At 37.9% G+C, this 12,190-nt stretch overlaps 2 protein-coding genes across 12 annotated transcripts in view; one reads left to right on the top strand and one right to left on the bottom strand.

Moving 5' to 3' along the window:
• The window catches only part of FAM185A (family with sequence similarity 185 member A), a 79,122-nt gene that overhangs the window by 52,404 nt on the left and 14,528 nt on the right, over positions 1-12,190 (top strand). For 2 of the 4 annotated variants that reach the window (XM_072791463.1, XM_072791464.1), the window contains one exon: positions 4,772-6,060. The exons of the other annotated variants lie outside the window; for them this stretch is intronic. In XM_072791463.1, coding sequence (XP_072647564.1) covers positions 4,772-4,884 — 113 coding nt within the window. In that variant the 3' untranslated portion in view covers positions 4,885-6,060. Of the gene's footprint in view, positions 1-4,771; positions 6,061-12,190 lie in introns of those variants that run through there. 4 annotated transcript variants of the gene reach the window in all.
• FBXL13 (F-box and leucine rich repeat protein 13) overlaps positions 9,062-12,190 on the bottom strand; it is a 204,665-nt gene continuing 201,536 nt past the window's right edge. For all 8 annotated transcript variants that reach the window (XM_072791447.1, XM_072791453.1, XM_072791450.1 and 5 more), the window contains one exon: positions 9,062-9,412. In XM_072791447.1, coding sequence (XP_072647548.1) covers positions 9,226-9,412 — 187 coding nt within the window. In that variant the 3' untranslated portion in view covers positions 9,062-9,225. The remainder of the gene's footprint in view (positions 9,413-12,190) is intronic.

The following is a 12,190-nucleotide window of genomic DNA, read 5'->3' on the forward strand; positions in this document are numbered from 1 at the left end:
GTAAATGTGCCTTAAGATGACATGGAAGAAATTCCATAAGAGAACAAAAAATGCTATAGGTTTATGGCTGTCTGCTTAAAAATACTTTGACAGGAAGCTAATGTAGAAAAATTGCCTTTAGATTGTTTGTAGTTTTAAAGTGTTTTTGTTTCCCCATCATTTTGTTAAAGTGTAAGATACTGGGAATGTCATAGATAATTACACATCAACTTTGTTCATTAATGTTTACCAAAGGTTTTGTTTCTGTTCATCTGCAAACTACCTGTAAGGCTAGATAGTAAATATGTTAGACTTTACATATTCTTTTGGGGTTTGTTTTTTTTGTAACCCTTTAAAAATGTAAAGCTCATTCTTAGCTTTTAGGCCATAAAAGCGGGCCTCAGGCCAGATTTGGCCTGTGGGCTGTAATTTGTTGACCTCTAGACTAGAGATCAAAGTGAAAAATCCCTAATCTTAGAGCATATGAATTATGCTTGTAATGCCTGGGGATTTTTGTTTGTTTTTATTTTTGTATTTATTTTGTTCACTTAAGAAATACTGAACCGCAGCCAAATCTTACCCTGAATGACCTCTTCCCAGTAGTAAGGAAAAAATGATTTGAGGAAAAAGTGTAATTATGTAAGATTTTAGAAACAATGCAACCATAAAAGATAGATACAATGGCAAATAAAAACACAGAAAAATGTTCAGCATCACTAGCCATCAGTGAAATGCACATTAAACCCAAATGAGATACTACCTATTAGAATGGGTAAAATAAACATTAAAATATTTGGTTATAGAATTGTGTATGGTTAGAGGTTTTATTTGTAAAACATATGCATTAAAAATAATAAAATTTCAGAATCATTATTTTCATGTTTCACAAGTGTATGATTTATTGTCCCAGCCAGTTGGTAAACTTCTTGAGGATATTAACATGTCTTTGTACATCTTTTGAATGTGAAGGTATAAACTACTTTAGCCTGGTGCTTCCCCTAGTGGGTGGTCAGTAGTGTTTATAATGTAAAATGGGGATCCTCCAGCTATGAATCATTGAAGTTAAATCTGCTGCTAATAAGGCAGCACCAGAATTATCCTTCTGACCCAAATGTTAATAAACTCTGTTATAAGGGTCGGGAAAGGGAAGTGGAGGCTGGGAACAGGGAGGAGAAGGGGCAAGCTCACCTTAGCCAAGAAGCTTTTTAAGCCTATTTTGAAACCAGAAAATTAAAGTCTGCAAATTCCTACTTAAAGCCCTATCTTTGTTCACACCTAGTGTGATTAGGTCAGGTATATTTGGGGTTAAATAATGATTAATGCTTCTCAACTAGGTATTTGGGGGTAAATAAAATAACTTGGAGATTCGTATATTTGGGTAGATTTGGACAGGACAGATTTAGAGAGCAAACACTGGAGTTTAAAACATGTTCTGAGGGGCACCTGAGTGGTGGCACAGTTGGTTAAGTGTCCGACTCTTGGTTTCAGCTCAGGTCATGATCTCAGGGTTGTGAAATCGAGCCCTGCATCAGACTGTGTACTCAGCACAGAGTGAGCTTCAGAATCTCTTTCTCCCTCTGCCTGTCTTGTCGTATTCGTTCTCTCTCTCAAATAAGCAAATATTTTTTTAAATGTCCTGAGAAACAGCTTTTTCTCCCACTTAATGGAAGGCAAACTACATAAGGATAGGGTTGTCATTTCCCATTTTTTTTGGCCAATAAAACATTGATTATCATTGGCAAAGGGTTAAATAAGGAACAAGTTTCCTGCAACTGCAAGTTCCAAAATGTGTTGCAAGATTTTTGTAGGAAGGAATTTATGAACTTTACAAATTAGAATAGTCCCCACAGATTCAGACCAAAGAGTGAAGAGCTTTCAATAAATTACTTATGGGCAAGATAGGGAAAGCCATTTTCAAGCAACCTAAATGGAATTGTATAAACCATCTTGCTTTTTGAGTATTATCTCTAGACTAAAATTGCTGTGTGTTCATTTTGTTAGTAGCAGTAGCATTGTGTGTAGTGTGAGGGCCAAGGGTGGGCTGCCCCAAGATGGATCACTTTGGCATAAAGATTATTTCAATTTAAAAGTAATCAAAACCCAGCAGGTGCTGGAAAAGCTGTCTGCCTCCCCCTCAATTGCCTAAATTTACATTGGAAAGGAGAGCCTGGGCCAGCATGAGAGCTATTAACAGAGGCTCCCCTTTACCTAAGAAACTCACCTGCATAAAAGGGCAACTGTTGTTTTTCAAAACATCTTTCATATTCCTGCTTATGGCCTTCTCCCCTTTGTATCTTCAGGCCCTATCCCTCTCCTTAGTTCAAATAAGTTTGTGTTGCCTCATTGTCTTTAGGATTTCATGCCTGTGTGTGTTCCCCATATGTACACCTATTAAATTTGATTTTCTTCTGTAAATCTGTCTCAGGTCAATTTAAGTCCAGCTAGAAGAACCCTAGGGGCAGAGGAAGGTCTTCCTCACCAACAGTAGCCTCTACTGCTGCAAAAGGAAAGGAGTAGATTGGCTACTCTTTCCATAAGCAAGAAAAGCATGATTGGGGAGGTAATAAATAAATCTATTGAGGAAAAAATCTTAGTTGGAAAAACATTACTATTGTTGATGCTTTACTACTGATGCCAAATAGTGTAAAAAAATAATAATAATGAAGTTAGAGCAACCACTCTTCAGGATTTCCAGTTCTTTCCTCTACACTTACTTGAATTACTAGAAAAAAAAATCTGTATTATAGAAAAACTGTTAGGTGCAAGTACCTCAAAAATTCATGACCTACCAAATTCAGCACAGGCACAAAAAGAAGAACATTTGAATTGACAAAGCTGAACCCCTTAATAATGAGTTGGAAGAAAAAGAGAAGCTTTTGTGAATTAACAAAATTCAACCAGGTAAATTTAAAGATCTAATTGGCTTTATTGAACGATTCATGAATTGTTTGAATTGTGCGGCACCTCACCTAGCAAGTAGAGAGGAACTCCAGGAAGTTGTACCAAATGGCAGATTTTTCTAGAGGATGGGAGGACAGGAAAGTTATTAGCAAAAGAAAAGGATTGTTCCAGGCTAGGCCAGGGGGGAAAAACAAAGGGGTCTTATTCACAAGAGCTTGTCTATCTCTAGGGGATGGAAAGGGCCCTTGTGTCACTCACTGGCACTGACTGAAAAATTCCTGACTGACCAGCTAAGACTCCATTGCTGGGGTAGTTTGAAACTGTAGTTAGATTATGTATTAAGCACCTGTTTGGGAACTCAGTCTAAGTGACACCATTTGGGCTTGTGGTATTTTTTTTGTTTTTTGTTTTGTTTTTTTACATTTCTAACATCAGGATTTACCACTAGAAATGAGATTTTTAACCAGTTTACTGAGAAGTAATGATGGCATTGAAATATAGCAAGAGAAGTAGAAGGGAATAACTCCAGAAGTCATTGGATACTTGAAAGATGCAATGAACTCTAAGACATAGACAAGATTATGGCTCAGATTAAAGGGGAGGCAAGAACTCAGAGAAGAATTTGTATCCAAGATATACTTTATATCAAAGACACGAAGATTGGATTGGTGTCCAACACCTTTTCATCAACTAAGAACATCACATGTTACTAACAAAGGAAAAAACTATACTAAAGAAAAGAGTTATTTCCTGATTTGTGTGCTTGGATTCAGTTCAGATTTGATTGGTCTCTTATTTTTTTTTAAAGATTTTATTTATTCATGAAAGACAGAGAGAGAGAGGCAGGCTCCATGCAGGGAGCCCAGTGTGGGACTTGATCCTGGGACTCCAGGATCACACCTCGGGCTGTAGGTAGGCGCTAAACTGCTGAGCCACCCAGGGATTCCCTGATTGGTCTCTTAAATCCAGAATTACAATGGAGCTTTAGTTACCTTGATTTAAAGAAAAAAAAAAAAAAAAAAAAAACGTAGAACTAAAAGAGAGATGGGAAATAAACCTGGTGAGCTCTATGCCTGCTACAGCTTATTCCCTGGAGGTAATTTCCAGGTTGCAGGGCAAGGAGGGGTAATACAGAGCCCAAAAGACTCCTGCAGAGGAGGACACTGGACTGAGCATCTGGGGAGACCAAGACTGCTAGATTTCACAAGAGACCATTCCAGAGAGGAGATGGAGCTGCACACGGTGCCCATGAGGCTTCAGCGAAGTACTGATCAGGAAACTACCTGATACCTGCCTCAGTATGAATAAACCTCAAAATGATTATCTTGAGTGGAAGCACCTAGATTTTTTTAAAAGAATAAAATACATATTATTTTGTTCCATTTATTAAAATTTTAGAAAATGCAACTAATCTGTATGACACAAAGCAGATCAGTGATTGAGGGGTTGGGGAGAAGTGTCTGGAGGTGACAGGAAAGGGGCAGGAGGAAGAGATGACAAAGGAGCACAAGGCAACTTGTAGGAGTGGTGGATATATTCATTAATTTGATTGAAGAGATGGGTTTCACAGTTTTAAGTATGTCAAAACTTAACTGTATTGCATATGTTAAGCACATGTAGTTTGTCAGTTGTACTCTTTTTAAAACCTGCATACAAAAAAAAGCTAAATACAAATAAAAGAGTAGCTTCCCTTTCAGATGTTCTGAGAAAATGAAAGGAGGGAATAAGCTCAGGTAACCCCTTTGCAGCTCTCCCAACTCAGGCTATCTTTTCTAAGATTTTTGCTGTTCCAAAAGTATCTTTCAGTTTCAGAGATGGGTTGTTAGGATCTATGTAGTCAGATATTGCTCTTGTCAATGAAGATATAACTTTATGCAATTTTGTGTTTCAGGGCTCATGAACCAAGCAAGCAAACATGAAAAATGGATTAAGGCCGATGCCCCAGAAGGCACTGTAAATGTTAGAAGTCAAAGCTGGTTTCAGTCCCTGAAACTGCAGGACTAAGGATGGTTTGAATTATATTTATAATTTTTAACAATGACGGGGTGCCTGGGTGGTTCAGTGGTTGAGCATCTGCCTTTGGCTCAGGCCGGGATCCCGGGGTCCTGGGATGGAGCCTGCTTCTCCCTCTGCCTATGTCTCTACCTCTGTGTGTCTCTCATGAATAAACAAATAAAAATCTTTGCAATTTCTAACAATGATTAACAGATCTGTGACTACAAAATGCAAAAACCATAGTTCATCTCAATGTTGAAAACAACAAATTGGAGTGAATGAATACTGGTGAATTGTCTTGTGGGGGCCTTTTCAAAATTTGTACTTAGCTATTGTATTTGTTTTCTCTTTCCCTGTCATGAAACTACACAAACTTACCGACTTAAAATAACACTTATTTTTAGCTTACAGTTTTGTAGGTTAAGACACCTGCATGGCTATGTTCTCTGCTCAGGGTGGACAAGGCTGGACTCAAGGCATTAACCAGAATATGTTCTCATCTGGATGCTCTGGGGGGAAAAATCTACTTTCAAGCTTGTTCAGATTGTTGACAAAATCCAGCTTCTTGTAACTACTACTGAGCTCTCTCTTTTCTTGCTGTCCATCTGTGATCATTTTAAGTTTCCACGGGCCACTCGCATTCCTCCATTGTAAAGCCAGCAATGATGCATTCAGTGATCCTGGTACTTCAATATCTGATCTTGTCTGCAACCAGCTGGAGAAAGTGCTTTTAAAGACCTCACTGGAGGGCACCTGAGTGGCTCAGTGGTTGAGCATCTGCCTTTGGCTCAGGTCATGATCCCGGGGTCCTGGGATCAAGTCCCACATAGGGCTCCTCGTGGAGAGCCTGCTTCTCCCTCTGCCTGTGTCTCTGCCTCTCTCTGTCTCTCATGAATAAATGAATGAATCTTTAAAAAAATAAAGGGTCAGTTGATTAGATCAGACCTACCTGGAATAATCTTTGTTTTGCCATATACTGTAACATAATCATGGAAGTGCTATCTCATCATATTTATAATTTCCATTTACACTCAAGAGGAGGAGATATACAAAGGCATAGGTAATGGGGGGCAGTTATCTTAGAAATTCTTGCGCCATAGCTCTCTTGTAACATGTTTGCTACTTAGTACTTCTTATGATATCAATGTAAATTGAAGCTATGAATAAAACACATCATAAATGTGATGCTTTTGCCACCGATTCTTAATTTTTTTGTATCATTTAAGATATAATGCATTGGAAAGAGGAGAAAATTCAGCTATTTTATAGTCTGCTGTATGAATATTGATTTTTACTGTTACAGTAGCATACTGTATAATTTCCTAAATTTCTCTTTCAAACCTTACTTTGTCTACTTCTGGGGTATTTAACTTACCCAAGACTGAATAGACCTATCTTTTGGATTATGTTTTTTTATGATTAGGATAAATCAGTTCTTAAATAATGCTTTCTAATAAACCTCAAATACTATGATTTATAATAGTTTCTTGTTAATATTTTATTTATTTGCAGTTCTACTCTTCATATTTACGAGACAAAGTAAACTTTGTGGAACATCTCATAGTATCCTTTAGTTAGTCTTCATGAAATCAAGATTTATAGGAATCCCTGGGTGGCTCAGCAGTGTGGCGCCTGCCTTTGGCCCAAGACATGATCCTAGAGTCCTGGGATCAAGTCCCACATCGGGCTCCTTGCGTGGAGCCTGCTTCTCCCTCTGCCTGTGTCTCTGCCTCTCTCTTGCGTTCTGTCTCTCAAGAATGAATAAATAAAATATTAAAAAAAAAAAGCTATAGTATTCAAAACAGTATGGTGCTGGCACAAAAATAAACAGATCAATGGAACAGAATAGAAAGACCAGAAATAAACCCACAATTATATGATCAATTTTTTTAAATTTTTTTTTAATTTTTATTTATTTATGATAGTCACACAGAGAGAGAGAGAGAGTGAGAGAGGCAGAGACACAGGCAGAAGGAGAAGCAGGCTCCGTGCACCGGGAGCCTGACGTGGGATTCGATCCTGGGTCTCTAGGATCGCGCCCTGGGCCAAAGGCGGGCGCCAAACCGCTGTGCCACCCAGGGATCCCTATGATCAATTTTTGACGAAGGAAGCAAAAGTATGCAATGGGAAAAAAAGACCATCTCTTCAATAAATGGTGTTTTGAAAACTGGACAGCTACATGCAAAAGAATGATACTGGACCACTTTCCTACACCATACACAAAAATTAATTCGAAATGGATTAAGAACCTAACTAAATGTGAGATCTGAAACCATAAAAAATCCTAGAAGAGAGCATAGGCAGTAATTTCCCTGACATCAGCTGAAACAACATCTACCTAGATCTGTCTCCTGAGGCAAGGGAAACAAAAGCAAAAATAAACTGTTCTACAACTCAACACCAAAGAAACAATCCAATTAAATAGAAGAAATTAACAGACATTTCTCCAATTAAGACATCCAGGTGGCAAACAGACACATGAAAAGACACTCAACATCACTCATTTTCAGAGAAATCTAAATCAAATGCATGAGACACCACCTTGTACCCTTTAGAATGGTTAAAATAAAAACCACAGTAAACAACAAACAGGTGAGGATTTAAAGAAAAAGGAACTCTTGCACTCTCAGTGGGAATGCAGACTGGTGCAGGCATTAAGGTTCCTCAGAAAATTAAAAAATAGAGCTACAATATGATCCAGCAATCACACTTGTAGGTATTTACCCAAAGAATATGAAAATGCTAATTCTAAGGGATGTATATACCCATATGTTTAATGCAGCATTATTTACAGTAGCTAAATTACAGAAGCAACCCAAATGTCCATTGATGGATGGATAAAGAAGATGTGGTCCACAGTGGAATATTATTCAGCAATAAAGAAGAATGAAATCTTACCATTTACAATAATATGGTTGGAGCTAGAGAGTATTATGCTAAGTGAAATAAGTCAGAATAAGACAAATACCATATGATTTCACTCATATGTCGAATTTAAAAAACAAAAAAAAGTGACAAAATGAGACAAAAAGAGATTCTTAACTATACAGAACAAAATGATGGTTACCAGAGGGGAGGTGAGTGGGGGGATCGGTGAAATAGGTGATGGGGATTAGGAGTGCACTTGCCATGATGAGCACTTCGTAATACATGGAATTACTGAATCACTATATCGTATACCTAAAACTAGACCTAAAAGTATTGTATACCTAAAACTAAAACTATACTTAAAACTAATATAATATATTAATATAACTAAAACTAATATAATACTGCACGTTAACTACACTGGAATTTTTTAAAAAGTAATGGAGAAAATAGGTTAAAGACTGATCCGGTATTACCAACACAGGTCATTTGTGACAGAACAGAGTTGTGCTTTTCCCTGGACCCTCAACAGAAATATCAATAGTGATAAAAATCCACAGGTGAAAGCTTAATAAGGAGGTACGCGACAATCCATACCTTTTAGCATAAAATAGGAAGAGCATCTTTTTTGACATAGCATGGTTGTTAAAATTCCTCTGTAGCACAGATGTGATTAAAAAGAGATTTTTCGGGACGCCTGGTGGCTTAGTGGTTAGGCATCTGCCTTCCACCCAGGGTGTGATCCTGGGATCCAGGATCGAGTCCCACATTGGGCTCCCTGCGTGGAGTCTGCTTCTCCCCCTCCCCCCTCCCCCCCCCACCCCGTCTCTCATGAATAAATAAAAATTTTTTTTTAAAGATCTTTCTGAAACATTGCAGGGATATCCTTTCAATTCACATGTAGTTCATATTTCTATTTAACTTATCCCTGACTGTTAAATCAAATGTGAAGGTGAGTCCTGGGTTAAGTGGCATTTAGTTCTTATTGTTAAATGTCTGGAAATAACTAAGAAAGCCTTGTTTCCTTTAAAGATGTATGTCTACATTTTTTAAATCATCACAGATCCTTAAAATCATTACCCAGGCTCAAACTCTTACACTGACTCATATGACCTGACCATCTCTGCTTTCTTTTGTGAAGAAAAGCTTCTAAATTCCTTGTCAAAAACGTCACATCTCTCAGGGTTATTTTATAACTGTAACCTTAGATTTGATAATCTCATCAGCACCATTTGTTTGATGAAGGTAAATTTAAGTAGAAAATTTACATAGTAGCAATACTTGATTTGGCTTTTTTAAAAAATCATGATTAAACCAATTAGAAGAACTAATAATGTATTTAGAAATATTTGTAGTTGGAATAAAAATCAGGAGATGATTTGCTGCTTGGTTACACTGTTGAGATCCAGCTGGTAAAAATACTTTCATCAAATTAAGCTACCAACTTCTAGATTTTTTGTTCTTCTTGCTTGAGGCTGAAGGTCATACTACTTCCTCTTCACCACTGTATATTGAATCTGTCACTGTGATTTCTTCATCTTCTTTAAGTGGTGTTATCTCTTGTTTTGTAAGAGGCTTGCCTTCATAATCATAGCCAAACCAAAGTGGAGGGTCATTAGGGTTATATTCTTGCTGCTGAACCATAGATGACATTCTCCTTGCTGCCTCCCTGCAATAAGAGTGATTTGCATTAGCCAGTTGCAGAAGTAATTGCTAGCACAGAATTTTCAAACCAGAGCAAATTTATAGTTAAAGAACTGTCTCAAGGCAAATGAATTGGACAGCTCTTTTGCATTCCTGAGAGAGTATGCAAATATTCAGGATCCCAAAGTTTAAGTAGCTCGGTAGCTCTCTGGTTCAGTGGGATCAGAGATTAACAGACTCAGTGAATGGTTAGGGAAACTATGCATGGCAATGGAGTGGGAACACTGAGGCCACTCTAGTGCTCTTGAGTGAGCCTTCTGCCCCGCATCTCTAGTTTCTTTGATGAGGGAGTACCCTAACCAGCCAATCTATGAAGTCCCACCATGGAGGAGCTCTTAACCCAGAGTCCACAGATCCCTGTTGGATAGATGGATGAACTTCAGGGAAGTCCATGAATTCCCTGAAAATTTATGCAGTTTTGTATCTAATATATATTTTTCTGAGGAGAGGGTTTGTGCTTCATCAAACTCTCAAAGGTGTCGGTGACCAAAATGATTAAAAATATTACTGTCTTTCTTAGGAAGAAATAAGGAAGAAAGGGAAAAAAGCACCTAAACGTGATTCTGGACCCAAATTTTAAGATAGGTGGGTGGAAGTTTCCACCCCTAACTAAGCAATTCTTAGACAGCAGCTGGGTATCCTACAATTCAACTTAATTTTGACACTGTCTACCCAGAGACAGCATCAGATTCCACAGATTAAAGGCCCATCCTCACTAGACTGCCCTCCACTTCAGATACCAGTTGCAAGTCCAGGTTGTCACTCAGGCTTCTGACTGACTGGCTATAGAGCAAAAGTTCCAACAACCCCGGCCCCCCGCCTGCCCCCACCTTCTTGGGTTTGATTAATTTGCTGGAGTTGCTTACCGAACTCAGAGAAACATTTTGCTTACTGGTTCACTGGTATTTTATAAATGAGTATAACTCAGGAATAGCCAGGTGGAAGAGATATATGGGACAGGGTGTGGGGAAAGGGTACAGAGCTTCCATGCCTTCTCTAGGTGCACCACTCTCCAAATCCACACATACTAACCAACCTGGAAGCTCTCCAAACCCTGTCCATTTAGGATTTTATGGAGGCTTCATTATGTGGACATGTTTGATGAAATCATTGGCCACTGGGGATTGATTTAATCTCTAGCCTCTCTCCCCTCCCAGGAAGTCAGAGGGTGGGACTGAAAGTTCTACCCCTCTGTTCTTGGTTGGTTCCTCTGACAACCAGCTTCCATCCTAAAGTGCTTTCCAAAAGTCACCTCATTAATATAAACCCAGTTGGGGTGGAAAGGAGTTTGTTATAAATAACAAGACACCCAGTTCACTTTTATGGCTCTGAATTGATTTCAGGAACTGAGGACAAGACCAAATATTATGACAAAAGATGTTCTCATTGTTCTTGTAGCCCAGGAAATTTCAAGCGTTTGGGGAGCTGTGAGCCAAGAACCATGACAAAAGACCAATATATATTTCTCATAAATCACAATATCACAGCATTAGAAAAAAAAAGTATATCTAACTCAAAAATGCCTTCTCAAGGGTTTTCAAGGGTAGAACAATGCCATTTTTCTAGGAAGTTGGTTTGAATATTGAGGCCAGTACTAAAAAAAAAAAAAAAAAAGTAATTGGCAATTTCTGTAGGATCAGAAATGAGTAATGATATTTGCCTATGAAGGGGCTACTTTGCCCACTATTACCATATATTACACTGAGTTATTAATTGCAAAAGTCTGGAAACAGTCATTGATAAAGAAGCTGGTATTACCACATGCTTTGAGTTAAATTTGTGCTCAATGGCTATATGTGTTCAGGCAGCACATATGAAATTGGAAAAGGCTGAGATGCATCAGTTGTTTAAAATGCATTTCATTTAAACCAAATTTTAGATGTATTAAAATAATTATAACCAACTCAACAGGAAGACAACCATAGCATTACTAATTCCATCTCTTACCACATTGCTTTTTGGCATATATAATTCCACTCACATAAAACAAAAACTAAAACAAAACAAAACACACAAGTTTAAAGAATAACATAAGTAAAAGCAAATTATGGTAATTTCTAGTTCTGAGCCATCAATCCTATGAACTAAAACTTGGCAAACCAGTGTCTTCTCTTTAGAGAAGTACTTATTCTCAAATTTGAAAATTTTAAGTTTATGGTCAAAGATGAAGTTTTACATTCTGGTAATGTTTTAATTTTTTTTTTTTTTTTTTTTTTTTTTTTTTTTTTTTTAGTGTGGTCCTACATTTGAAAATTCTTTTTTTTTTTTTTTTCCCAAGCCAAACTGTATCCAGCTTTATTAAAGATACTTTTCATAAACAATCATGGTATTTCAGGCAGGACATGGGCGGACGATCGTTAACAATATACAACAACTTTCAAACTCCCTTCTTCAATGGACTACCAAAATCAGAAAGCCACTATAAAACCCAATGAAGTCTTCATGTGATGCTCTGAACAGGTAAAGTTTAGAGTGAGGGTTGACAGTTCACATTTAGCATGTTGTTTAACAACTTTTCACAAGCCGACCCTGACTTTCAGGAAATGAAATGAAAATGGCAGAATTATCAATCTGAAGATCCACAAGCTAAAAAAAGGAACTCTTTTGAGGGACGCCATCTCAGTGGTGACACCGTAAAGTCCAGATTGCCTGACATACTGGGAACCATTTCATGGGATCAGGTTCCAACAGGTCTCTGGGTTTAAGGGAGTCAAGTCTATGTTGAAGGCAGAGAGGGAGAAGA

The sequence above is a fragment of the Canis lupus genome, chromosome 21, assembly GCF_048164855.1.
Source record: "Canis lupus baileyi chromosome 21, mCanLup2.hap1, whole genome shotgun sequence".
NCBI classification, from domain to species: domain Eukaryota; kingdom Metazoa; phylum Chordata; class Mammalia; order Carnivora; family Canidae; genus Canis; species Canis lupus.